Raw genomic sequence first — 27,579 nt, 5'->3', positions numbered from 1 at the left:
TAAGGTGTCCTTATAAGGTCTGAGTTTTATGACTTACTACATTATGACCTTTGAAGGACTTATGACATGTAATAGCAACACATGCTAAAACATAATATATTACAAAATACATACTATACTGTGACCTTTTTGATATTTCTATGACATACTTTACTATGACTACTTTTTATGACATACTCTGTGTATTCTTTTAAGACTTGTCATACTATACTATAACTCTTGATAATTTTTGACATACGTCCAGGAATCATGAACATTTTCTTAAAATAAAGCCTTTAAAACTGCAACAGTAATAATTAATAGGCTACATGATCAACAACATCTCAGTGAGTTATGTTTTTATTGAAATCCTATTTACAGCAACTGTTAAATTCCTCATAACGTGACATAAATCAGTGAAAAGTACCTCACACCACACAAATAAAAGAAAACTACTGAAAGTTACAATGAAATTCAAGTCGCATGAAAAATTTCAGAAAATATTTTACATTCATATTTGTATGACACGAAAGATTAAAGACGGGGTCATAATGAAGGGATAGAAGACTTTTAAATGCTTTAGTTGCACCATACATGATATCCTCAGGAGGAAACAACAACAACACAACATGTTCATTTAAACAGCGTACTCTGCTGTGGCAGACGAAGAGAGATGCGTCTCGCTCAACAGCGCAAGCAAACTGTGGAAAACCATCATGTTCATACGGTATTTGAACATTACATTTTGTTCCTATCACCGGTCCGCTCTTCTCTAATAAAGAGACATTTTAATGGCGTTACACCTCCGTCCACAGAGTCCCTGAGAACCAGGAATAAAACAAGTATTTTTCCATCACTCCTCAGGATCCTTCGTCCAGCGTCAGCTCCTGCAGAGCGTCCAGCTGCTCATGTTTCTTGGCCTCCTCCTGGTTCGTCTGCTCCTCTGATGCTTTGTCCTGCGTCTTCGGCTCCTCACGTCCGCTCTCCAGGTTCTCCGAGCTCTCGAAACAGCCAGAGTCTCTCGGCTCCTTGGCGTTCTCCTCCTCTGGCTCTGACTCGTCTTCAGCTACACGGGTCAAAGATTCATATTTTAATACAGAAATACAATCCACCCTGGACTCCTGGAGAAGTCCTTTCATCTTCAGCTTCAGAGAGAAAGTGTAAAGTCATGTTGTGTGAGCTGTGCCAAAATATATAATCACCAATTCCGGTCATTTTTGTGTTTTTCATAAATCCAAGTAAATTCAAATCTTTGTGGGAATTTCACAATAAAAGAGTGTATTAATTAGCATGTTGTCAACTCCACTCCAAGATATTAGTTTTGTTTTCCTAGTTCTTGCCATGTAGTAGTTGCTACACAACTAGCTGAACAGGTTGGATCGTTGCTGCCTTTTATTAAATCAAATAATCATTAATTTCAAAGGCTGCATTTTAACTTGTATTCTTGTATTTTATACTTACTCTATTTTAGCTTGAGCTCCATTTTTCTATTATCTTGGATCTTCAATGACTGAACGTCCTTTAGTGACGTGTTTCTTTTCCACTTTGTCTCAATGCTTTTGATATTTTATATAAAGCACTTTGAAATGCCTTGTTGCTGAAATGTGCTATAATCAAACTTTCCTTGCTGCAGCTTATTGTAACGATAATCCATAAACTCTATTCAACATATAGCTGTTGTTCCAAAGGATGGTGTGCAAGGGTTTGTCTGGCGCTCAGACGAGCTGAGATAACAGGACAGAACGATTTCTTTCCAGCGACTGAGCCTAACTTCAAACTGTGGGTGTAATGCTGAGCAGCTGAGGCATAAAATGTAGCTAATTGTGCAGCTGAGGCAGAAAAATATGATGGCAGCATAAAGTATTCCCTTAAGACACATTTCTTTACACTGCCTGAACCTGACGTCTGAGTGGCACAAAGTGACTCTTAAATGAGCATCATTGGGACATTTCTCTCACATTCTGGATCAGAGGTGTGTTTTTAATTGCAGCATCATAATGAAAGATTTGTGCAGCTTTACGGTGTGTGCACCTACAGTCTCTCAGCAGTTCAGAGGCATTCAGGATCTTGGAGCGGGCGTCTGGGTCTGTGATGTTCAGCTCGTTGAGGTGAGACTCCTTCAGTCCTGCAAAGTCCTCCAGGTTCTGAAAGCCATGCATGGACAGCAGAGAACTCAGCTCCTGAAACACAAGAGCATAAACACGAGTGTTTAGACGGTTATACGTAGATTGTGAAGTAACCCTGCCGCGGTGTAACATTGTGTATCTTACAATGAGACCGATGCCGTCCAGAACCTCCTCCAGGGTACTGGGTTTGGATTTGGATTGGCGGTTCTTGCTGTAGCAGCATCTCCTCCGGGTTGGGGGGCTCTCTTCGGGCAGCAGGTTGACGTAGATGAACTTAAAGGAGCCCATTTTGTTGTTGAGCTTCCCCGTCCAGGTCCCCACAGGAGGCTTCTCGATGATGTAGATGATGTCTCCTTTCTGTAAGAGAGGTGACGCATGAACGCCAGGCTGAGTCATGATGATGTTATTGAAGAGGAGAGTAAAGGACACATGAAAGGATGGACAAAAGAAAGACCTTGAGAGCAAGCATTGTTTGTTTATGAAATCAATATAAATAAAAGGGCTGTATCGAATGCCTTTTTTACCCTGAAAGCTTCTGTTGTCGTCATAATTTATGACTCAAACTTTTTTTTCTTTTAATAAATTGATTTTTTCTGGTTATATAAATGTAATTTATGGTGCTGTTAGATCGCCGCTATCCGCCCACATTAATTCAGGTTTGTGCCTCCCTTTGTGTGCGTCAATCGGTGAGCTTTATGACTGCAGAGAAAATGTTGTTTCTGAAACGCTAAACGCCAACAAATATGGATTGAAACAGAATATTTTGTTAGATAAAACTTTTAGAAAATGATTTATTATTATTATACATTTTCACTTTTGGATTTATTAATAGCTCTGGAGTTATTGGAAATGTTTGGATCACACAAACAAACAATCCTACACATTCTACAAATAGTATAATACTAATAATATTAGTGTGTAACATTTATATGCAAATGTTCAGAAATGCTGGCTTCAAACGGAACAAATAGACCTACAAAAAAGCTGCACGGCATTCGACTTTCAACATTAAAAATGAAGCTTCAAGCTATTTGATACGGCGCTGATAAATATAACTTCTTATCTGTTCATACTCCCCCGAGTTGACTGCTTCATGAACCAACATCTCTCCAATTACTCAAAGTAATTATCACTTGCACAGAAGCAAAGCAAATGAAATGAAAAGCTTATTAAACACCAGACATTTCTCTAGCCTTTAACAGACTCTCTCTCTCTCTGTGTGCGCTTGTATAAGTTGCAATGCAGTGACACAATCACGACTGAAATGATCAGTAACGGGTTGTGTAGTTCAAACTCTTCCTTGGAGAGTAATAATCACAACGACTTGTCTTGTATCACTCGGGTAACAAGCTCCCTGGATGACGACTTGAAGAGACGGCAGAAGAGGCCGAGGGCCACATCAGAGACAGCGAGGAAGGCGTTCTCTGACACTCACCTGGAGTTTGAGCGACTCCACGTCGTAGGGGCTGGGAATGAAGTCCGTGTGGACCAGAGCGCGACCACAGAAAGGTCCGTTGTAAGAGACGCCGTTCTCCTCCAGCCTCATGCTGTCCCTCTGGCAGTATCCGCTGTCCAGGCTCTGTCTGTCGCTACCTGAGGTGTGCAGAGAAGAAGCAGGGTCAGAATGATCCTGAGCCTGAAGATACTGGTGTTGTTGTCTTTGTTTCAACACACTGCAACTGCTAACTCTCCATATAAACAAACATAATGTCAAGAGACAAAATAAGAAAAAGCATAATAATTGTAATGAAACATTAATTATTAAAATAATTGCAAACATAATACTACTACGTGTATATGTTCAGCAGTAAAGTGTTCTTGATTACATATCAAAGAAAACACAAGACCTCAAACTCATAACCTGCCTCACACTCTCCGCTTACCTCCCCCATGTAGTCTGCTTATGAATGGCTAGAGGAGTGTCAGAGTAAGTATAAGTATAATATATATACAGTATATCTCAAAAGTGAGTACACCCTTTAGATTTTTGCAAATATTCTGTTATATCCTTTCAGGGGATAACATTATCCTACTGAAACTTTGATATAACTTAAAGTAGTCAGTGTGCTGCTTGAATAACAGTATAGATTTATTGTCCTTTGAAAATTACTCAGTACACAGCTGTTAATGTCTAAACAGCTGGCAACAAAAGTGAGTACACCCCATAGTGAACATGTCCTAATTGTGCCCAATGATGTTGTTTTCCCGCCCTGGTGTCATGTGACTCGTTAGTGTTACAAGGATTCAGGTGTAAATGATAAGCAGGGCTGTTAAATTTGGTGTTTTGGGCACAATTCTCTTTGAATGCTGGACAACATGGCACCTCATGGCAAGGAACTCTCTGAGCGGCTGAAAAAAAGGATTATTGCGCTTCACAAAGATGGCCTTGGCTATAAGAAGATTGCCAACACCATGAAAATGAGTTGCAGCACAGTGGCTAAGATCATACAGCGGTTTTCCAGGACAGGTTCCACTCGGAACAGGCCTCGCCAGGGTCGACCAAAGAAGTTGAGTCCACGTGCTCAGCGTCATATCCAGAGGTTGGTTTCCAAAAATAGACGTGCGAGTGCTTCCAGCATTGCTGCAGAGGTTGCAGAAGTGGGATGTCAGCCTGTCAGTGCCCAGACCATACGCCGCACACTGCATCAAATCGGTTTGTATGGCCGTCGCCCCAGACAGAAGCCCCTTCTGAAACCGATGCATAAGAAAGCCCGCAAACAGTTTGCTGAAGACAATGAATCCAAGAACATGAGTTACTGGAACCATGTCCTGTGGTCTGATGAGACCAAAATAAACCTGTTTGGGTCAGATGGTGTCCGGCGTGTGTGGCGGCACCCTGGTGAGGAGTACCAAGACAAATGTGTTTTGCCTACAGTCAAGCATGGTGGTGGCAGCATCATGGTCTGGGGCTGCATGAGTGCTGCCGGCACTGGGGAGCTGCATTTCATTGAGGGACACATGAATTCCAATATATACTGTGACATCCTGCAGCAGAGCATGATCCCCTCTCTTCGGAAACTGGGCCGTAGGGCAGTTTTCCAACATGATAATGACCCTAAACACACCTCCAAGATGACAACGGCCTTGCTGAAGAAGCTGAAGGTTAAGGTGATGGACTGGCCAAGTATGTCTCCAGACCTAAACCCAATTGAGCACATGTGGGGCATCCTCAAGAGGAAGGTGGAGGAGTGCAAGGTGTCCAACATCCGTGCGCTCCGTGATGTCGTCGTGGAGGAGTGGAAGAAGATTCCAGAAGCAACCTGTGCAGCTCTGGTGAATTCTATGCCCAGGAGGGTTAAAGCAGTGCTAGATAACAATGGTGGTCACACAAAATATTGACACTTTGGGCACAATTTAGACATGTTCACTATGGGGTGTACTCACTTTTGTTGCCAGCTGTTTAGACATTAACAGCTGTGTACTGAGTAATTTTCAAAGGACAATAAATCTATACTGTTATTCAAGCAGCACACTGACTACTTTAAGTTATATCAAAGTTTCAGTAGGATAATGTTATCCCCTGAAAGGATATAACAGAATATTTGCAAAAATCTAAAGGGTGTACTCACTTTTGAGATATACTGTATATATAATATATATATAATAAGTATATAAGAGAAAAATAAGAGCTATGTTGTTGGGACATTCTGAACGAATGTTACACCACCATCACATCATATCACCTATGATTTCTTAGTTTTACTTTTATTTGAGGATAATCATGCTCTAGGTTTTTGGAACTACATTTCCCCATAATGTGTTGGAGGTTCAAATCCCCGAACAGACCAATCATGAGAGGCTGCTGAGGTTTCCTTGAGCAAGGCACCAACCTCCACAGTGCTACCCAGATACAATAGTAGCCCACAGCGTCCATTACTAGGATGAGTGAAGTGCAGAGTCTAAATGTCACTGTGTGTGCTGTGTATATGTGTGTGACCATTAAAAGAAGATTCAACATGTTCTTTTCTACAAGAAGTCAAATGTTGCAATGGAGTGAGTGAGTTAGCTGTGTTTTCTTAGCCTGTGCTATTCCTGTGCAATGTATGTATACATATTGTATATGCATATATCTTCTTTTCTATGTAATGCTGTTGTTTGTTTGTTGTGGGATTTTCAGTTGTATTTAGTTTGTTGTTTATTTATGTTGTAGGGTGTGTACTACCACATGATTACTTTTAATACTGAAGAAAACTTAAAGACGTGAAGATTTTTCAGGCAAGTTCTGGAGTTATAAGGAGCATCTTATTCTCCCCCTATGATCTCTAAGCGGATTTATGTATGTTGATTAACTTATTGACGTCAGAGATAGTGATATCCTCGGGAAGTGTTAGTAACACTGAATCTAAAATGTGTATCATGTCTTGTGTGTCACCTCACAGGGATACAGATGAACACTTACTGCCTGAGAGCTGGTGGGCGATGGGGCTGGGTGCAGTGTCCTCTGACCCCGTGGAGCACACAGACGTCCTCTGTCCTGCAAGCAGATCTGGAAGCCAATCAGAAGAGACCGGAGACAGTTCCTCACCACTCTCACCCTGGAGACGCAGACAGTGCAGGTCAAAGGTCAATTCATTAGTTTATAATAAAGTTGAATTAACACTGAAGATCACATAATGAAGAACTGAAACTGACAAAATGTAGTAAAAGGTTATCTGACAAGTGAAACATATGTGGGCAAAAAGTACAAGCATTCCTTCTGAATTGTGGAGTAAAAGTGTAAAGTTGCATGAAATGGAAATACATGAATAAGTACAAATATTAGGCGCAGGTATTTTGATAAATGTACTTTCTAACACTGAAAATCAAACAACAGAAATGCTCTTTTGTAAACCACAGTTCATACATTTGTCCACTAGATGGAGACCGTTTAAATCTTTTTGTGACATCAGCTCAATGTAAAGATGTCAAACTGTGTTTTTGTATCAGCAATCCATCATTACTAGATACTGTTTTAAAGTTTTAAAACATATTGTTACTGTTTGAATACAGTGATCATGTTACTGTAGCTGAAGTGCAACTATAAACAGCATTTTACCCCCTCTTCAGCCAGAGCCTTCTGCACCATCTTGGATGTTTTGCGGGTCATGGTACGCGAGATGACGTTGCGCCATTTCTTTCCCAGTTTGCTGCCACTTTTCACGACTTCTTCTTCCGTTACACCCTCTGCCACCTGAGAAAAAAGTAGAATAAAATCATGAATGATTTGTCGACAGGTGTTGAGAGTATGTGGTGTAACCTTATTTAAGCAAAGTAAAGTAAAGTTTTAGTGAAAAACAAAACAAAACAAACTATGCCATTGACATAAATTAACTCTCATTGTGGTTTTCACTTCTCATAAACTAGAAAAATCAACAGATTTTGCGGAAATTTGGTTTGCATTCACACACTGCATGGTAACCACACACCCACACACCCACCCACACACACACACACACACACACACACACACACACACACACACACACACACACACACACACACACCTGCACTCTATTTACGCACAGTTTCTGAGAGCGATACTAAACATAAGTCTGTCTGCAGACAAACACTGTGGGCTCAGTAATGAAAGCTAATGAAGTTTTAAGTACTTTTATTATGGAGGCACTTAGTTACAGCAAATGTACCGTGTGGCTCTTTGCGTTGTGTGAGGACACAGAGGTCAAGTCCCCTATAATTTGCAAAGGAAACTAAATTAGACGGCTGTTAGATTGAAAGAAAATAGAGCATTAATTCAGAAGGATGGCTGTATTAATCATATTTAGTGAATGTCCATAATAAACTGCAACAGAGCTGTTTTCTTGTAAGATGTTGATACAGTACGCTGCATGTTAAACTTAACATTTTCAAGATGTGATCGTGACTTTCTCTAACAAAACTAAATAGTGTTTGGATTTTCTTGTTTAAGCTCTAAAGTGAAGAGAGATAATGGTTAATCTATTTCAATACTAGGACTGGCCCCTCTTAGTCAATTAGTCGACTAATTGCTCGTTTTTATCTTAGTCGTCTAAAATTTCTTCAGTTGATTGGTCTTAATGCTTTTTCATGCTGAATGACTTGTTTCCAAGAACATATCTGGTAAACATAAGATTAAAAATGGTGCTTTTGTATGATTCTCTAATTAAATCAACAAGCTATCTAGCTAACTAGCTAAATCTATTAAATCAATTAGCCGACTAAGGATTTCTTTAGTCGAGGACAGCCCTACTAAATACTCACACTGATAAACACACAGCTGATACAGAGACAGAGAGGGATGTAACTGTATATATAAAACAAAACGATGCATAATATTGAATAAGAAATGCCTAACTTCTCTGGGGGAGGACCTTCTGTCTGTCAGACACAGAGGCTCTCTGCTTGAGAGACTCACGGACATCCTGTCTGCACGCTGCTGTCATGCTGCGGTGCTCTGTGCAATGCTTCTCGTTCTTACTTCCTCTCTCCTTCTACACCTCTACACTTATTTGTCCTCCAACTTCCACTCAGGTTACGCTGAATGTAACTGGGAAGTTATTAAAGTGCTGTGAAATGTTAAAACACATTCGCCCACACTTGCAGCAGTGAGTTGAATCAGGAAGCACAAACTGTGCACTTCTGTAACAGCTGTAACTGATAACAACGTCTGCTCGTCCTTTGTGCACTTTGTTCTCTTCTGGATGCAATGTCAGGTTCTGAGTGACATGATCACAAACAAGGAACGATATGATAAATGATCTGCTATTTAGGATACTTTAGAAGATATGTACTTCTACTTTTGGAAACAGTGACAGTATTGTGTGTCTGATGATGTGTTTGTGTGTTTTATGTTTGAGTCCAACTTACATTCTCCTCCAAGGTAAACTCCTTCTCTGACACAGGGGAGGTGGGTTTGTGCTTCATAAAATCCTTGAAGCTGTTGGACCTCTGCAGAGTGAGCTGGAAACAAACATATTTTAAATTCATAATACAAAAAGGCCCGGAGCAAAGGGTCAGCAAAAAAATTAATTTCACCACAAAGCAAATGGTGTAAACAAAAAGACATTTCCAGAAGAACTTCAGATATGTGGGACCGTTGGTTGGTGTTTTTTTACTGTAACTCTGATAACACTCATCTCAGGGCTGTGGACACATGTTCTTATCTCTTCAAATGTGCGCACACAATGAATCTGCAGAAAGATTTCTGAGAAGGAACAACTGCCCATGTTTCTTCTCACCATACAAAGATAAAGTCACGGATCTGGTCATGTGGCAGACGGCACTGTAGCTCGACTGAAACATCTCATAAACATAGTTCAGCAGGAAACAATGTGCGGTTATCCATCTCTGTAATAAATGGTTTGTATTAATAAGGCTGACTTTTAAACTTACCAACGACACATAAGGAACAGAAAAAATATAAAAAGTTCTAATGTGTTAAACAACAACTCATCATTGAACTCAATGCCAGTATGAAGATGGATGTCTGCACATGGAATAAACTTAGTGTAAAATCCTCTTTTATGAACTTAAAGTCTCTCACACTTTCCTGACACCCAAGATTCTTTAATTTCTCCAAACAATTCAATTAACAAATAAACACATTTCATCTTCACAATTGAGGAGATGTAACTGGGGGATTTGGGTAATTTATCCTTGAAAAATGACTTATGAAAGAAAGCTGCTGATTAATTATCTGCCAATCAACAAATAAATGAATGAACTGATGAAGTGAGCACATCGCTTGCATTTACTTCAAATTAACACTTCTTTTAAAGCAAAACTTTGTAATCTTTTGTATCATTTTCACATATTAGTTCCTCTAGCTGTAGTGGAAACTCTCAATATCACCAAACGTCGCTGTGTCTGATCTTATCGCAGTTCATCCTTCTCGATTCTTTGTAGAAACCACAGGAAACAGGGCAAAGCTTGAGCAACTGCTGGCAGCCATTCGTTGCAGACATTCAGTCTGTCTGCCTCTAACCTGAAGAATTTAACCACCTTCATTATTATGAGGCTATTTTACGAGTTTTGCTGGTAAATGTCTGATTTCCTGCCACAGTTCTCCTCCCTAAAAAGCCACAAAGCTTTCAGATAAATCGATCTTTTATTACAGCTGAGAGTAGAGCTGGAGAACAATGATGCTCTCCAGCCTCGATTAAGGCCGGTGACAATTGTGTTAGGACATGATTGCTGAGCACAAAGACAGAGATGTGTAATAGTGACGCCTGAATTGGACCACAGGAGTGAAGAAGTTGATGGAAAATAAGGGCACTGATGTCGAGCGTAGGAGGCTCGCTCTCATGGTGGCTGCAGGAGACGAAGACACCAGAAGCCACAAAGCCTGCTATGACTCAAACTACATCAGCAGCAATGATTCACCAAAGCTAGAATAGAGGAACTTTACTTTTCTAAAAGAATATGTTGAGGCGAGATAGGATTAAGACACTTAAAAAATGTTTAAACATAAAGATTGAACTTTAACTTGTGTGTGTGGGCTGGTTCAGCTTCACCACAAGGGTTTGCAGACATCCTGTGTAAGGCGATGTGCACACAAAGACAGCTGTACGAGATGTGAAAATGCAAACATCAAGCGTTTAAAAGTGTGTGATAAAGACCTCTTCACAATCACAGTCTATAATATTTACGCTTACAAAAGCTCACATTTGAGCACATTCACTTTAAGCCTCCCAAAACAAACTTGTAACCAAAATCTTACCTTCTTCTTCTGCACCTGCTCCTTCTCAGAGGCATTGGAAGGCTTTCGCCTCAACATCTTCTTCTTCTTCTTCTTCTTCTTCTGCGGTCCTACAGGAGATCTCTCTGGACACAAAGCTGTGAAAGCGAGACACTTAAATCAGCGAAGGGTTTCTGTCACAGAGCTGTCACCGCCAAAGTTGCCAGATAAAAAAAGGTAGAGCTGCAACTCTGCTGCAGCCACACAAAGTGCAGAAGCTGAGAGGAAGTCACGTGGCGACACAGAAACTCAGAAACTGAACCCTGTTTTTGGTCCTCTGGTTAACACACAGGATTTTTTTTTCTCTCAAACTGAACTGACACACGAAACAGTTCATGAAAATGCCATCACAACTCAGTCTTGACTGCCACTAGAGATAAGCAGAAAAAGGTTGAACAGGTTTTTTTCTGTGAATCTTGCTCAATACAGGTCTTTTTTTTATGTTTGGATCAAATAATCAACCTCTGGTTACTCATATTTATACATTTAGGCAGATAAAAGCTCTTTTATGGATTATCAATAAGGAGCAGATGTTTTAAAAGCACGTCACCTCTTGCTGCACTGTCACTATTACAACATTTCTACTTCCACAGACACCAACTTTCAACTTCAGCAAAATGTAAAGTAAGGAAACATCTCTTTCATGCAACACAGCAGCTCTGTGTCAGCTTGTTGTTCAGCCATCGCGCTCAACAGAGTACATATTTGTCATCGCCACCTGAAGTGTGGAAGTGAAAGAAATCTAAAGATGACATATTTAGAAACTCAGTAACAGCTGTGCAGCTGCAGCAGAGGAGCCCGCCGCAGCTACAGGAGGTCACAACAACAACAACAACAACAACAGAGGATATTTAAAATGTGGCATAAAACAACTTTAGTGAGTCACAGAAATGTGCATGTGTTTGAATGTACACTCAGCCTGCAGCACAAGGCAAACATTAGTAGTGGAAGCAGAGAGGGAAGTAAAATGTAACTCAAGTTTAGCTTGTTATTTTGGTAGCAAACCACATGATAAGAGCATGCCCTATTTTAGTTTCCTGACACTCAACCTAAGGTTGGCAATAAACTGATCTGTCTGCAGATCAACAAAAACAATAGGCCACAGATTTAAATTCCACCTGAGGTTACCTGAAACCTCAGAGGTACTTGTGGAAGAAGTATTCAGATCATTTACTCAAGTAAAGTAGCAATAATTCACGATAGAATAATACAAATATTTTGCAAGTAAAAGTAATGCATTCAAAATGTTACTTCAGTAAAAGTATCAGAAGTAACTATACCTGCCACATAATTGCAGTGGAGTAAAAAGAACAATATTTCCTTCTAAAATGTAGTGTTGGGAGTTTTTCTCTATCTGAAGCGAGGGTTTTAGGACAGAGGGTGTCGTATGCTGTCCAGATTAGATCGTGGATTGTGGATTAGAAGTGTAAAGTACCAGAACATACAGTACTTCGAGATACCCTGAGAAGTTTTTGACTACTACTTAGTGAGCAATGCTACAGACAATACAGGATTCAAAAATATTGTTTTATGAAGAAGGAAAGGAAATGCTTTTGTTTGCTAACAAGAAAACATGACAGGGCACCTTTAATAGGTAAGTAAATGTACTTAAGCAACTGATCCCTGGAGATGACTACATGGGAAGATGTTGAAATGTAACTACACAACACAAACACAGGGGAGGAGGCTTTTGTTCACAGAGAACAATGATCTCATACTTGTTGTTCCTCTTTTTCAGGGCCTCTTCACCACAAACCCTAACGCAGAGAGCGGATATGGATGGATATACCTTTTCTTGAAAGCCATCCGACTCTCTATGTCAACTGTTTCTTCATGTGCTTGTAGTGAAGCTTGAGCCTGCAGATGCAGGGTGTTTTGTGATGGCTGCACATTCACACCTTCAAGGCGCGTGGAAAGAGTAGTTGCCAGGCAACTGGCCATTTGCCAGCATGAGCTCTCCGCTCACCGCTGTTTTTACGAGTTGAAATATGATTTGTTGTTTTATGTAGTCTTTATAGAAAATATATAAATATGTCCTTAAGTTAATAGAGGCATTTTAATAGCTGTTATTTTATACCGAAACCTGGGCAAGTTCATTCAAATCAAATAAGCTTTATAATGATAGGTTAAACTATACAGCAGTATGTAAATGCACCAATAATTATAATCCAGTATACAGTACAAATATCTATGATGCTAAAATGGGTCATTGTGCTCAACAGAATACTGGAATTGACCAATCAGAATGAAGTATTTAAGCCATGTAATAAGTAGTTATATTATATCAAAGGTTTTCAAACTGTGAGGCGCACCTCACCAAGACCTGAGGTAAATGTGCAGTATGTTGAGGTGAAAGGGACAGGTGCATGCAGGTGTTGTGGAAACAACAGGAAGTTAGTTATTTCAGTGTGGCTGCTGATTTGAATGCTCACCAACACCGTCAGAAATTGAGGGGAGGAAAAGGCAACAATGGCACAAGAAATCTCATAATTTCTCTAAAAACTGTGATCGTGGTGAACTATTTTATTTTATTTTCATAGGGATCAATCATCATAACATAATATAATACTAATAATAATAATAATAATAATCATATTCATCCACCGAGTATTGTCAGATACGGTGTTAGCGCTCTGCAGAAGACCTCTAAGTTACCTGGCAACCAACAAGTCTGTGGCTAACGTTAGCTTACCTAGCTTAAACTACCGCTAGCCGAAGAACATTAACGTTACCCTCGACTTACCGCTCTTTGTGAGGCATCTAGAGTTGGACAAACTTGTAAGTTGTTCAGTATCTACCTGGAATCTTTTAACCATATGTTTAGCATGTTATCGTGTCCATTTTTTTTAGTAACCACAGCGTATCGATAATGCGGATATCATGATTTTGTCTGTCTGCTGGTGTCAATATCAAACGCACCTTTCCCTCCTGCCCACATAGGATGATTGACAGCTGTCCGTTTGATTCTAAGTATCGGCCGCCTCCTCAGGTGCTGCATACCTTTTATAACATATATATTTTTTTAAATCTTTGGGCATTTTGGTGTTTATGTTTGTCAACATGGAGCTAATGTTAACTGCTTTATACCGTTGGTTAAATTCATCTATGAAAACATACATCATGTTTTATAAACTGATCCATGTTTTAAATATAAAATATGGACCAGTAAAAGTAAAATAACAATATTTCCCTCTAAAATGTTGTAGTGTAGAAAACTAGTGTGGTAGAAAATGTACCCATGTACTTAAAGTTGAATTTAAGTGCAGTAGTAGGACTACCTTTTAGAAGTGGGTCCCCATTATGTTCGTGTTAAGACCACTCACTAAAAGTCATAAATGAGACTAAAGATATATATTCTACATTGTTGGCATGTAAAAATTAAGTATCTAGGGTTTAATATTCCAGATAAATTGGATGAATTTATGAAATTGTCAACAATGGACAACACGCAAATAAATAGAGATATATAAAAATACTGTATCTTCCTTGTCTTTCAGTTCTTGGTTGTGAGAAAACATTGAATTTAAACATAACTATGTTTACAAGAAATAATCCATTCATTCATTCATTCACCAGCTGACATCTAAAGTCAAAGCCGAGTTTCAAGTCTTTCTGATTTTGTCAAGTTAAAAGTTATCCGATTCATGACTCGTGTCCGCACCTTTCTTTTAAAGAGTGTTACTTTAATAAAAAATAGAAATTATATAAATTGGTCATACAAATGTCCAAAAATCACACAAAAGATTATTTTAAACTTTTAAACACCACAATATCAGCCATCTACACATGCAATTCAATTATCAAACAAATATATCTTTCAATTAAAAAAAAAAAGCATAATTGCAGTGCATCTCTCGACCTGGTATAGCTGCTCAAAAGAGCCTGCATAAGAGTAACATTAGTGAGCAAGTCTGCTGTGAATGTCTAAGAAGATGCTCAGATGATGTTGTGGAGGAGAGCGACAGCTAGAGCGAAGAGGGTCATCGAGGAGGAACAGACAGACGCAGAAGATCCAGATTTCATGAAGGACTCTGTGTGTTTGAGCATCCAGTCCTTCTCCTCATGTAGTCCCTGTTTGTCCAGCTCAGGACCCACCAGCTTCCGGATTGTCTCGTAGTATTTGTTTAGCCACTGAAGCTGAAGCGAGAGAAGACCACTTTCAATGAAAGTCATAAAACAAGCCTAAAGATGTAAATGGCTAGCATGTGGGAAACAAATATCAAGTAAAGAGTGGATAACAGACACACATAAATATAAATATATAATAAAACTATCTTCCTGGTCTAAGGTCAGAGGTATTCAGATAATTTACTTACTTAAAAGTACTAATACCACAGTGTAAAAATACTCTGCTACAAGTTAGTTAAGTAAAATATCTAAGTATGATCAGGTAAATTTACTCAAAGTGTTAAAAGTAGAATCCTCACATTTAAGAAGCTGGAAACATTTTTTTTAAATGTATATGAACGATTAAAATAGTTTTGTCAATCAACTAATTGATACATCAGCTAATCATTTCAGCTGTACTTGTGGGCCTATATTCTGTAGCGTAGTTAAATTTATAACAAACCACCATATTTTTTTAAGTTTTCTTATGTTTTAGGTGCAACAATCTTAATTTGTAAAGTAACTAGTACTAAAGCTGTCAGATAAATGTAGTGGAGTAAAAAGTACACTATTTGCCTCTGAAATGTAGTGAAGTAGAAGTATAATGAAAAGGAAAGACTCTAGTAAAGTACAAGTACCTCAAATGTGTACTTAAGTGCAACACAAATATGGCGTTCCACAGGGATCAATTCTTGGACCACTTACCTTTGTTATGCCGACAGTAGTGGGAGAAGCACTCATATTGTTTACTTAAGTAAAAATACTCCATTACAGGTAAAAGTCATGCATACAAATGCATAATCACTTTTGTATTTGAATAGTTAATATTTAGCAACATCAATGCTCTTTTCTAAACAGAGAAGTTGAATTCACACGTGGTTTTGTTTTCTTGTAGAATGTTTTGATCTGTGAGCTGTGAAGAAGCTTCGACCTGAAGTGTTAAGGGGGATTTTAAGAGGAAACCAGCAGAAGTAAAGCAGGAAAACGAAAGACACGGTTGATGTCACACTCTCTTATGCTGAAAGGTTTTATTAACAAATTAAAACAGGAAACTGATCATATCTTTAGGGAAGTAAGCTTTCGTTATGGCTGGTTGCTGAGCATTTATTTACAGTATTGTGTTGGACAAACTCTGTTTTTAGTTCCTTTTTTAAATTAAATTCCAGTAACTTCTTAACATACAGTTGATTATGCAGTCAAACCCAGTGGTGGAAGATAACAAGAGACATTTACCAAAGTACTGTACTTACATGTAAGTACAATTTAGAGGCACTTTACTTGTGTATTTCCATGTTCTGCATCTCAGAGGGAAATATTGTACTTTTTACTCCACTACATTTATTTATACCTTTAGTTGCTAGTTACATTGCATGTTATTTTTTTGTTTATCTATTCTATTTGGAATATATATATATATATATATATATAAACAGATTGTGGAAAAAAAAATAAATAAAGTAATGTACATATTAAAGCATCAAATAATCGTAATATAATGTACATTATTTTGAAAAGGGCCATTCTTCATAATGAGTACTTTTATACTTTAAATATATTTTGATGGTAGTACTTTTGTACTTTTACTCAAGTAACATTTCAAAATGGATGTACTTGTAACAGCGTATTTTTACATTGTGGTGTTACTACTTTTACTTAAATAAAATATTCTAAAATGTCTTACCTGTATAGAGCTGAGGAGCGAGGTGTCAATCAGCTTCCTGTCGTATGGGACCAGCGACACAGTGTCAAAGGTCAGGTAGTTATGACCATACTGAGGGAAAGAAAAGCACATTCACAAATAACAAATTACATTGTTTACATCAAGCATTAATATCAGGAAATCACTGAAATGTTTCTAGATTGTCAACAAAGCCATGTCTTGTATCTACCTCTGTATGCACAGGTACGATCACAACAACATCTTCAATCCGGATCCCAAAGTCATTCTCCTTGTAATATCCAGGTTCTTAAGAAAATCATTCTCAGTTATTCTGCATTCAAACATTTGAGCCATGAAATGCAACATTTGCTTTAAAATGATCATAATGTTGTGTTACATGGTGTGGACTGTAGAGTTGTTTTAAAAAGATCTCACCAATAGACGTGAACATGCCGATTCTGAAGGGAATGTTGTTACTCTGAAAGCCGACTGGCCCTGGAAAAATATCACAATATTACATCATTAAAAAACACATTACACCACATGAACTGAAAACAAATCTTAAACACATTTCATTTGTGTACATTCATTTTTACACTTTCATTTTTAGCTGCGTTGTTGTAGTTGCAATTCATATTTTCCTGCAAGTAAGCAAGACATTAATAGAGATCTATTACGTTTTGTCTATTTAAATGTTGTATAGTGTTATCTTTTTCTTTTGTATCTCTCTTTCAGGACTATATCTTTTACAACAAATATAAAAAAAGAAATACTAAGATATTTTTGGATATCTTTTGTGTGATTACTTTGACTGATTTTTGTAATTGTTTCAGGCTCTGATAATGTATTTCATCTTGATTATGTGTCAAATTGTTGCCTTTATCAGTGAAATAACGTTTTTAAGAGCAGAAATCAAGTGTGCAGACATTGATTTCTATATTTTGTTCTTTCATGAATTGGCAATTCTTTAGAAAATGCTTACGCAATACAGCTAGAGCTGCATCGATCGATTAATCAGCAACCTTTTCATAATCAATTGATCATTTGAGTAATTTTTAAAGAGAAAACTTCAAACATTATCTGGTCTCAGCTTCTCCAGCGTGATGGTTTACCGCTTCTCTGTTTTATATCACACTAAACTGAATCTCTTTGAAATTTAGACAGAAAACACTACAAATAAATACATTTATCAGTTTCATACTGGTGTTGCAAACTTTGGAAAACATGTGGAACATAAAAAGAGAACATACACTCATGAACTCCAAAGTAGTTTCCTACACCATGGCCTGTGCCGTGGCCGTAGTTAAGGCCAACCTCCCACAATGCCCGGCGCCCCAGCATCTCCATGTTTACACCTGTTGATAAACAAAAGCCACACAGAGAGCTTGAATCAAACATCCTGCTGCAGACACATTTATGTAATTCAACCACTCAAAAATGTTGATCACAAAGTGGAGAAACAGGGCTCTCTAGTGGTGACACTAGAATTAAGGTTAGGATGGTTGTAAAATGTGTGAATGTTTTTCATTCCCACCTCGTGTCCCTGAGGGGAAGATGGTTCGAGATATCTCAATGTTTCCCATGAGCACTCGAGTGAAGGCATCCTGGGAAGCGAGACAGGTGGTTAATGACAGAAGGTTTTAAAGGAATATTTTGGATTATGTACTGCAAAGATCTCTACAGCAAAAAGTCCAGTAAAAAAACAGAGTTTTTACTTTATATAATGATGTTAATAAAGATAAATATAAAGAAACAGATACAGAAAAACTCCACTGATCGATTGCAGAGTTGTTTTTAAGCCGTATGTTGTGTTTTGACAGAGAAAAAGTAAATATCCCTTCAAACACTTTTCAGTATGATATCTAATGTGTTACCTTTTGCATCGCTGTCGGGGTTCCCCAGTGAACTGTCCGAGTGATGTCAGTGGTCCCGTCTCTGATAGTAGTGAGAGACATGATGACTCATTTCAAATGTAACTGCTGTGATGTGAAACTGGAGAGTCTGTGAGCAGAGGGAGTTTTTACTCACAAATATTGTCCGCCAGAGTCCACCAGGTACATCTCATCAACTGTCAGCTTCCTGTTTGTTTCCTCTGAAGGGCTGCAAAGAAAGAGGAAATAAAAGCAGCACTGCTGATGGTAGTTGTAGTGCACTTAAATGAACATGCAAGTGTGTAATTACTACATTACTGCTGACCATTTTCTAAAGCAAGTAGACGTATGTTGGAGAGCTCACAAGGAGTGAGAGAGAAATCAATAAAGATCCTCTTTCAGAGTCGAACCGGGACAATTATGATTGTCAGTGGTAGAAAGTAACAAGTACATTTACTTAGTAATGCACTTACGTACAATTAACTTGAGTATTTCCATTCCATGCTACTATTCTTATACTTGTACTCCACTACATTTCAGAGGCATTTATAGTTATTGGTTACTTTTTACATAAAAAAAGCCATTTAATATGCTTACATGATATGATGCAGTGCTATACTACTAATCTACCCTGTAGAATACAAAGTGATAAAGAAATGACTACTTTATTAATGACATGCTTACTAGTAAAATACTTCTTCTAAGTAACAATACAAATATAAGTACTAATAATGAACACATTATTGAAAGTTTAAACAATGTATCAAAGATAGACAAGGACCACTTCACTGAACAGGATCTATCAGAAATGAATATTTTGATATATTAAGTACATGTTGTTGATAATACTTCTGTACTTTTACTTAAATAACATTTTGAATTCAGAGTGTTGCAAGTTAAAGGCAACGAGGATGTAGTTATGTACTGTCAGTAAGAAGATAAGAATAAAGCTTACCTGTAATGGGCCAGTGCAGCATTGGGTCCGCTTGCAGAGATAGTCTCAAAGCTTGGGCCTCTGCTGTCTTTCTGTTTGCTGTAAAGATGTTTATATTAGCTGAGACTCAAGTGTCTTTTTAAATTAATGCACATGTCTGAGTTTGAGTTTCTGCTTTTATGTTACTTTATAATATGTTTTCTAGGCTCTCCAGCGCTCATTTGCTCTCTGAACTCTTCTCCATCTCGTGTGCACTCACCCGCGACATTTATTGACGTATTCTGCAGCAGTCAGCTCGGTTTCTTTCCCCTCTGGCACTGCCTTCTCCAGCCACATCAGCAGCTGGATGACCGCGACTGCATCCCTCACCTACACAGAGCCACAACGACACACTGACCAGGAGAGTCTCGGCATCAATCACAACAACACGAAACACACGGACTGACGAGTCACATGAATATGTTGCAAGGCTGTTCAGACATCTTTGGACAGGGTAATAAATGGATCAGGGTGTCTGTTCACTCAAGTGTTAAAGCTCTGGATGAAAACAATTCCTGTCGCACCAGCCTGACAGTGAAGTCACAGATATAGAAGTACAGTATTTGTGTTCATATGTACATGGAGGAGGTGTGGTTGTGTATAAGGTGAGGGTGTCCGTGTGCACATTACGTACATGAGCATCCCTCAAGATTCGCTGCTCGGTATCATCTTTCACTGCTTTCGTCGTCAACACAGGAGAGTAGGTGCTCGTCATTAGTTTCTCCTACATGATGCAACAAAACAATAGCAATAATTAATACACAAAATATATCCCTTAATACTATTTGTTCCTGGAGAGGCCTTGTCCTCTCATTTTAGAAAGGAGAGTAGTCCTTTCTACTTTTGAAAATAGTCCCATTTGTAAGAGTGAGAGTAATTTTCATATGGGATAGACGCATCGCGACGAGCAGCGCTCAGAGGAAGGATTAGGCTCTGTTCTGTTGTCTCCACCACCTCCTGAGGGAAATATCTGGCTGCTAAATGCTCCTCTTTGTTCACCAGCTAGTCGCTTACTTTGTTTGCCAGCTGGTTATTGACACATATTTAGGATGTAACAAGAGATATGTGAATTAATTGAATTAACACAGGAAGACTGTGTCTTTAAAGTTGCTGAAACGCACCATAGAGAGACTATGTAGTCTGGTGATGAATCTTTGTGGGTTCTTCACCAGGAGCGACTCCTTTAACATTAAATACAGTCCTTTGATCAATTTTTAATGTAAAAATATTGATTACTGCTGCTGTAAAAACAAGCATCTAAAATATCCCAGCAGCAGCCAACAAGTGGTGAATCACTACAGCAGTATAAAGAGATTAACATACTGTTATTGTACTGCATGTACAACAAGCTTATCGTTAAATGAAAATATAACACTAACAAAGTGTGAACTCATGCAGTACAGTACATATAATCAAATTAAATATCTGCGTACCTCTGGTGTAATGAGCTCATAAAGTGCGTAGTTTGTGTACTCTGTGCCCGATCCACACTTTAACCCCCGGCTGGGCCACGTACTTCTTGAGATGATCTCGGACAGTGTCGTAGCTCTTCAGCTGCACACAGAGGGGCCCGGCACAGGAGGCGTTCAGGTACACCTTCAATTCATCCGTCACTCTGTCCGTGTGGAGAAAGAGCCTGGGAGATGTATTTCATAAGAAAGAGGTTCATTTAAAAATGTTATATATCCTTGTAGCACAAAATAATGTAATCATTTCCTGATAATGTAATATAACGTCTGAAAATGTAATAAAATGTGCTGATTGATATTTTAATAATGTTTTCTCTGATAATGTTAGACCTTTTTTCAAAACTGATAATGTAATTATTTTTGATTGATAATAATGTAAAAAAGATTTGTCGGTAAGTATACCAATTTTATAATACTGTTAGTGTCGTGTAAACCTACTGAAAACACAGATTTGACACTGATTTCATGTTTGAAAATGGTGGTACGTTGTTATCGGTCAAAGATTGATTAAACTAAAACTTAATTTGCCCATTTGATTGGTCATTTAGCAAGGATCATCCATTAGACCATAGATTAGACATCTTCGGAATAAATTTCCAATAATATAATAAGGTTTTTCATGGATTACATGTGTGAACATTATCAGTAAAAATGTTATTATAATATCAGGACATTTTATTACATTTTAAATCATTACATTATTGGGTGCTACGGCTCTTATATACCAGTATATGTAACGTCTCTCGCAACAACAGAGACATCAGAAAGAAAACTTGAAAGGAATCCCACATGTTCACACATGTTCTCCCTGAAAAATTGGATTTACCAGATTTCATCCATAGTGAGCAATGTGTAGGAGTAGAAGAAGGGATTGTATGGGATGTCGTTCCCGCGCAGATTGAACAGCCCTAGAAATCAAACACACACACACACACACACACACACACACACACACACACACACACACACCACCCCTGACTGTCAGCAGCAGCTTGTGCATTCATTTACATCATCTGCTTCTTCCACCAGAGCCGAGATACGCTGTTTATATCTAGTGTTTGAGTCTGACGGACGTGACTTCTTCTGTGTCCCTATCATTGAAAACAAACTCGCTAATTCTGAAATCCGAAGTCAGGAGAGGTCTGAAGCTCAGCAGCGCTCCACACGTGTTACAAGAAAGATGCTTTTGAATAACTTGCTGCTCTTTTATCAAACTGAGCAGCCAGTGTGCAAACAGTAAATCAAATCAGTTTAGTCACATGATTACTGTTGATGATAAGCAATTACAAATAAAAAAGTAATGTTTGTATTTGTCTTTCTTTTTAACATATTCTTAAGTGATATGAGTTTTGCTCATAAAAAGAATACATCAAGAGTCTATTCTCTATATTTTGTGTTGCAGTTTTTACTGTATTCTTATCATAATCCTTCACGTCAGACTGCAGCTCCTCAGGCTACAGTTTAAAAGATGTGTTGTATTTGTGCTATGCAGAGCTAGCCTGAGGCGTTAGCAAAACTAAGCAGCTCTTTAAGGCCCTGCAGCCATTGGGTGGTCTACAAAAAAGAAAGTAAAGAAATGTAATAGCTTTAAGGTCTTCTACAAACTGCCATGAAGGAAACATTTAGCTGTTTCACATGATCTGTTATGTAAACAAATGTGTTTTTATGTGTGTTGTGTGCTGCCAGGACTGAATAAAAATGAATTAATTCACATTTATCAACTACGTTTTTCAGTGACTGTGGTTCAATGGTACTTTTCTAAATCGGTAATGTAGTTTATTGAAAGCAAAGTAGTTAGTTACTTACAGGCTGTTTCATCCAGTGCGGACAGCAGAAGAGCTGTTGGCTCGTATGGATTTTCTCTTATCTGATTCCGTATATGTTCCACTTTCATCTGCCAGGACCTTTCTGCAAATACATTCAATTACAGACATTGTGACAGGCATTGAGTTTTATTATGTATGTTCAACATGATTCTTATTAAACAGGAAATCATTTCAGATACGGTACTGAGTCAAGAACATCTATAGAAAATCATTTGAACCTGGTGCTCCGTTAAACGTAGCTTCTATTGTGTATTATCTTTTTATGTAAAGGCGTTAACGTACAGTGGGTTTATTGAAGCATTAGTTAGTTTGACGAGAGCGGTGAGAGTGAAGCAAAACAGTAAAGTTGCAGGCTCTAATTTCAAAACACTAAACTGGATGAAATTGCAGAGAGCAACACCTTTCACATTAGTAATTTGACCTATTGTTCGTATACAAATAATCATTAGTGCAACTCTAAAGATGGGAATAGTACTGCATGAGAGCAAGCTTTCATACCCAAACTATGAGACAGCATTCATAAAAGACTCACTTAAAACACACGTGCACGCACACAAACACAGGGACCATTAGGTTTATGATGCCCTCCATTTGTCTATTCTCCGACCGTAAAGACTAATAAGGCTCTTGGGCGTCCAGGCAACTTCCTTATCTGAAGACTTTTCCATTCTCTCAAAGTTAGTGTTTGATTTGTCAGCCATAAAATCATGAATAGGCTGTTTATGATTGTGTTTGTCGAGCTGCTTATTGCTTTTCTGTCCAGTTTGCAGGTATTTATCAGCACATAGATAAAGGGCACCACACAGGCAGACTGCAGTGTGTGTGCGTGTGTGTGTGTGTGTGTGTGTGTGTGTGTGTGTGTGTGTGTGTGTGTGTGTGTGTGTGTGTGTGTGTGTGTGCAGACATAAAAGGAAACCCACGTATGACTCTGTCGGGCAGGCGGGTGAGGTTGTCAGATGGGATGGGCGGCTTTTCCTTCCACACTTGGTCGACCAGGTTAACAGGGACAGACTTCAGGCTGCGATTGCTCGACTCCAGATTGATACTGTAGTCCTCCTGCGTTTCTAATGGAGGAAATTGCAGATGATTACACACACTGAGCCGAATCATTGACAAGTAAAAGACTCCGTGTGGCGTCGGAAGGCTACATCGATCATTCTCCATCCACTCTGGCGAGCACTTTATTGATGTTAACCTCGACTGACAGGAGGGATGCAGACTTACTCAGGGAGAAGAGGAAGGGATCAAAGCCGATCTCCCCGCCTGGTGGGACCTCAGAGATCAGCCACTCTGCTACACTGCTGATGGACACTGGGGAACATCACACATGACAGAAGTTATTATTGACTTAAGAGGATGAGACAGAATAAAACCAGTTGGCCTACCTGTGGTGAATATTGAGTTACATCATAGAAATATTCAACATCTTTGGTGTTTGCCAATTAGATGTGTATTAAATCAAATGAACAGAAATCACTTTATAACAATATGTAAATCACACATTATGGATTCTATCAATCTAATTATGATGTTTCAGATACTTATTAGGGGTGTCTCGATATACTGGTATTGACAATAACTGTGATTTAAAATGTTTTATTATTGATATCAAGTAAAAAATACACTTTCTTTTCACAGTGCCTTTTAAATCATTTCTGTTTCTTTCTTTTTCTAAGCTTAATGTTATCATTAAAGACTCTCTCCAACTCCCTACACTGGAAGTTTAGTGTAATTCATTTGCCTCAATAAACAAAGTTATAAATATCACGATTATATCATTATTGTGAAGTCTTGTGGCCACGATAATCGTGTAGTATAGAAATATAGAATTTCACCAGTCCTAATCCTTTAAGAAAATGAAGATACACATTCGACAAACAAACACATGTATATAAATGTAAATAAACGTGATAACTTGCACACAAAAACAAGTGCTAGTCATTTGTAAAAGGCTAAAGGTGAAGCCAATAACTCCAATAATATCCAAATATCTGTTGTGACTGGCGGTAGATAAATCGAGAGTTGGCCTACTGTATGAAATGTTGAGCTTTACAAGTGATAATTGTTAAAATGACAAAACATGCGGTGACTTTTAGTTTGTTCGTGGGCTATTTTTAATGTGTAAATCCTTTGATAATGGGAGCAGCATTTAGATATTTTTAGACCAGTTCATCAAAAACCACAAATATTTGATATGCGTGCTGCGTTGTCATAACAAGTAATCGCAATATGATCCCCCCACCATCTTTTTCCAGCTCCCAGTTGCAGTCCATCTGTCTCTCAGCTTGAACCCAGTAGCGGCTGTCTGTCCACAGAGCGGCCTTGGTCTGAGTGACTACGGCAGTGCCTGAGAAGAGACAGCAGCTGCGTTATGGAGCGGGAAGCATTGACAGTGAATTACAAACAACTCTAAATGTCAGAGTTGACTTGGAACAATCTGTGATGGGCCAACTAATCTTGAAAAATGCAGGCGTGTGACGAGAAACAGGAAGGTTAAAAAGAAACCTGGTGATGTGTGATGGATGTATAATCAGGGTTTACATTATCATTCCACCGTTGTGCCAAAACTTGAGATAGACACACTTAAGTAGCAACAGCTGAGTAGATCCCTGAATTTAAATTTGATCGGATTCTTACTGGAGACTTCAGGAGTCTGGCATGTTTGCCTGGTGTAAACAGCACTTTACTGAAATGTCATCTGTCTTCTTATTCTTTCATGCGTGCAACAGCTATATGTACGATCATTAATTTGTTCTCAATTATTGCGTGAATATATATCTTGTGATTTAATGGTGAAGTTACTCGACGCAGGATAACGAGAATAATGAGGAGACGCAATGATGCAGCGAGTGAAAGCGATGACATTAAATGAATGAGGAGATGGCTGTATGGTGAGGATGTGGGATGAAAGTAGAGGAGCTGCATGACCGCCGCACTCAGACGTGGGGAGTTTGAGTCATGATGAGGAGGAGCACGACGATGAAGAGGAGGAGGAGGAGGAGGAGGAGGAGGAGAAAAGAAGAGGTAGAAAGGGATTGTACCTGCGGAGCCTGTAAAGCCGGTCACGAAGGCCATCCTGGCATCACGTGGTGCGATATACTCACTCTGAAAGAGAAACAGAGGTTAGCATATCACACACACACACAAAGAAACACAAACACACACACTCTCATTAAACCCTGGATTAATTAATTATGACGGACAGCAGATGTACCAGGTGAGCGTCAGTGCCGGGAATGATGTAGGCAGAAATATTCAGAGGATGCATTAGCGCTCGTAACTCCTGCAGCCAGAGAGTGGTATTTACTGCTGTGCTGGGGAGGTACTGTAACACACACACACACACACACACACACACACACACACACACACACACACAAAGGTGGAGAGAGAGAGAGAGAGGGTGATAGGGTGAAAAGTCTATAATTAAAAGCTGCAAAACTGCTGATTCATCCCTTTCTCTCTGTCATCGTTAACTGTAACTGTATAAAACGTGTGCAACATGTTTCATGACAGGACTTTTAATCACAGTTCTCCTATTCACTTACCGGGGGGAACAGGGAGCAGTTCCTCTCAGTTCGCTCGTATGTAACAGCACCAACAGTATTTCCTAAAATGCGAAGTGCAAAGAAAAAAGATCTTAGAAAGTAACACAAAGTAGTGACCCAGCTGAGCTGCGCAAGCACATATTTAGATCAGTGAAAAGTGCTGCTCTTTTTTTTTTATTGGTGACACATTGTGGTGAATCTTCTCAGACATGGAGATTGTCAAATCAATCTTTGAACTTAAAAGCTCAGGATTCAAAAGCACAGTCAGTCAAAGTAAAGGACATTGGACAAGCTCAAACAAGGCAGCTGGGCTAAACGAAAAATATGATATCAATCATATTAACCACGACTTGTCCAGTAAGATCAACGCAATGCAATCAATCAAGAGAGTGTTGTTCAATCATGTCCAAGTATACAGATGATGTGAAATATGAATAAAAGGAAAGAGCCGTTTTCTCCTTCTAAGCTGAAGCACAGAAATCCTAAAGAGTAAACCAACAGACACTGCAAAAGCAGATGGCAATTTCTTATGCCCCCTTTGCAAGATACATTTAAATTAAAACTGAAATGCATGTGATCTGTTTTTAACATCTTACACCACTTCACGGCTTCTGTCATCGTCATAAATAAATACAAACATTGATCACCACGGTGCAGCAGCTCAACACAACTCTTCACAAAGAGATCTGGACCCTCACACACAGACAGAATAGTGAGGACAAAGCAGGAACTTTTTACCTGTTAGTGCTGCCAGATGCAGAGCCAACAGCAACCAGCCACAGGAAGGCATCATGGCACTGCGAGCCTGTCACGAACAGATCCACAGACAGAGTGGCTACAAAGCAGGTGCTCTGATGTGTATGCAGCGTATGTGAGGAAGTGTATGTGGGTGTCTGCTAGTAAGTGCATGACTGTCCTCTCTCTCTCCCTATCTCTCTCCTCCTCCTCCTCCTCCTCCTCCTCCGCCACTATCTCCTCTCCCTGCGGCCCTCAGATAGGAATCATGTGCTGTGGCTTTGGGGGTGGATCTTGGAGCTCAGAAACATTTCTTTGCTTCCTGACCTAAAATACAATATGTCCAGCCACAATGACCACCCACCTGCCTTTATTTCCCCCTGCATCTCGCTGTGTTGCTCAAGGTTTTTCATTGTGTCATAATGCAACAATCAGCGGACGTGGGTTGGGAATTTCCCCTAAGATGCATGATCATCTTGCACGTGTTTTTGATCCAATAAAAACGTAATTATTTGCACCAATAAGATGTGAGAGATGCCAGCGATGCATTCATAAACATGGACAAGGCCGGTTTACATGCAGTGCAAAAGTGA

At 39.0% G+C, this 27,579-nt stretch overlaps 2 protein-coding genes across 3 annotated transcripts; both read right to left on the bottom strand.

Annotated features, from left to right (window-relative positions):
- Positions 1 to 317: 317 nt before the first annotated feature.
- sash3 (SAM and SH3 domain containing 3) lies at positions 318 to 13,762 on the bottom strand. 2 transcript variants are annotated; one of them, XM_029441180.1, is made up of 9 exons: positions 13,717 to 13,762; positions 10,780 to 10,895; positions 8,928 to 9,020; positions 7,141 to 7,275; positions 6,505 to 6,640; positions 3,541 to 3,698; positions 2,250 to 2,462; positions 2,015 to 2,159; positions 318 to 1,045 (listed from the first exon to the last, which is right to left on the bottom strand). In XM_029441180.1, exons 1-9 carry the CDS (start codon positions 13,733 to 13,735, stop codon positions 840 to 842), a joined length of 1,221 nt encoding a protein of 406 aa, XP_029297040.1. In that variant the 5' UTR covers positions 13,736 to 13,762; the 3' UTR covers positions 318 to 839. The 2 variants fall into 2 exon arrangements, with proteins under 2 accessions (XP_029297040.1, XP_029297038.1); XM_029441178.1 differs by lacking the exon at positions 13,717 to 13,762 and adding an exon at positions 13,541 to 13,680.
- A 697-nt stretch (positions 13,763 to 14,459) lies between these two features.
- On the bottom strand, positions 14,460 to 27,123 carry xpnpep2 (X-prolyl aminopeptidase (aminopeptidase P) 2, membrane-bound). The gene is given in 22 exon segments (XM_029441187.1): positions 14,460 to 14,934; positions 16,586 to 16,675; positions 16,794 to 16,870; positions 17,000 to 17,059; positions 17,815 to 17,919; positions 18,099 to 18,168; positions 18,439 to 18,499; positions 18,593 to 18,664; positions 19,391 to 19,468; positions 19,629 to 19,738; positions 20,043 to 20,132; positions 20,842 to 20,889; positions 20,891 to 21,044; positions 21,704 to 21,785; positions 22,684 to 22,785; positions 23,624 to 23,767; positions 23,928 to 24,014; positions 24,946 to 25,050; positions 25,745 to 25,808; positions 25,918 to 26,028; positions 26,252 to 26,313; positions 26,990 to 27,123. Coding segments are annotated over 22 exon segments (2,028 nt in total). The 5' UTR covers positions 27,045 to 27,123; the 3' UTR covers positions 14,460 to 14,733.
- Between the last annotated feature and the right edge of the window lie 456 nt (positions 27,124 to 27,579).

This window comes from Cottoperca gobio, chromosome 10 (assembly GCF_900634415.1).
Source record: "Cottoperca gobio chromosome 10, fCotGob3.1, whole genome shotgun sequence".
NCBI classification, from domain to species: Eukaryota; Metazoa; Chordata; class Actinopteri; order Perciformes; family Bovichtidae; genus Cottoperca; species Cottoperca gobio.
This window is presented reverse-complemented; position numbering and strand designations above follow the sequence as displayed.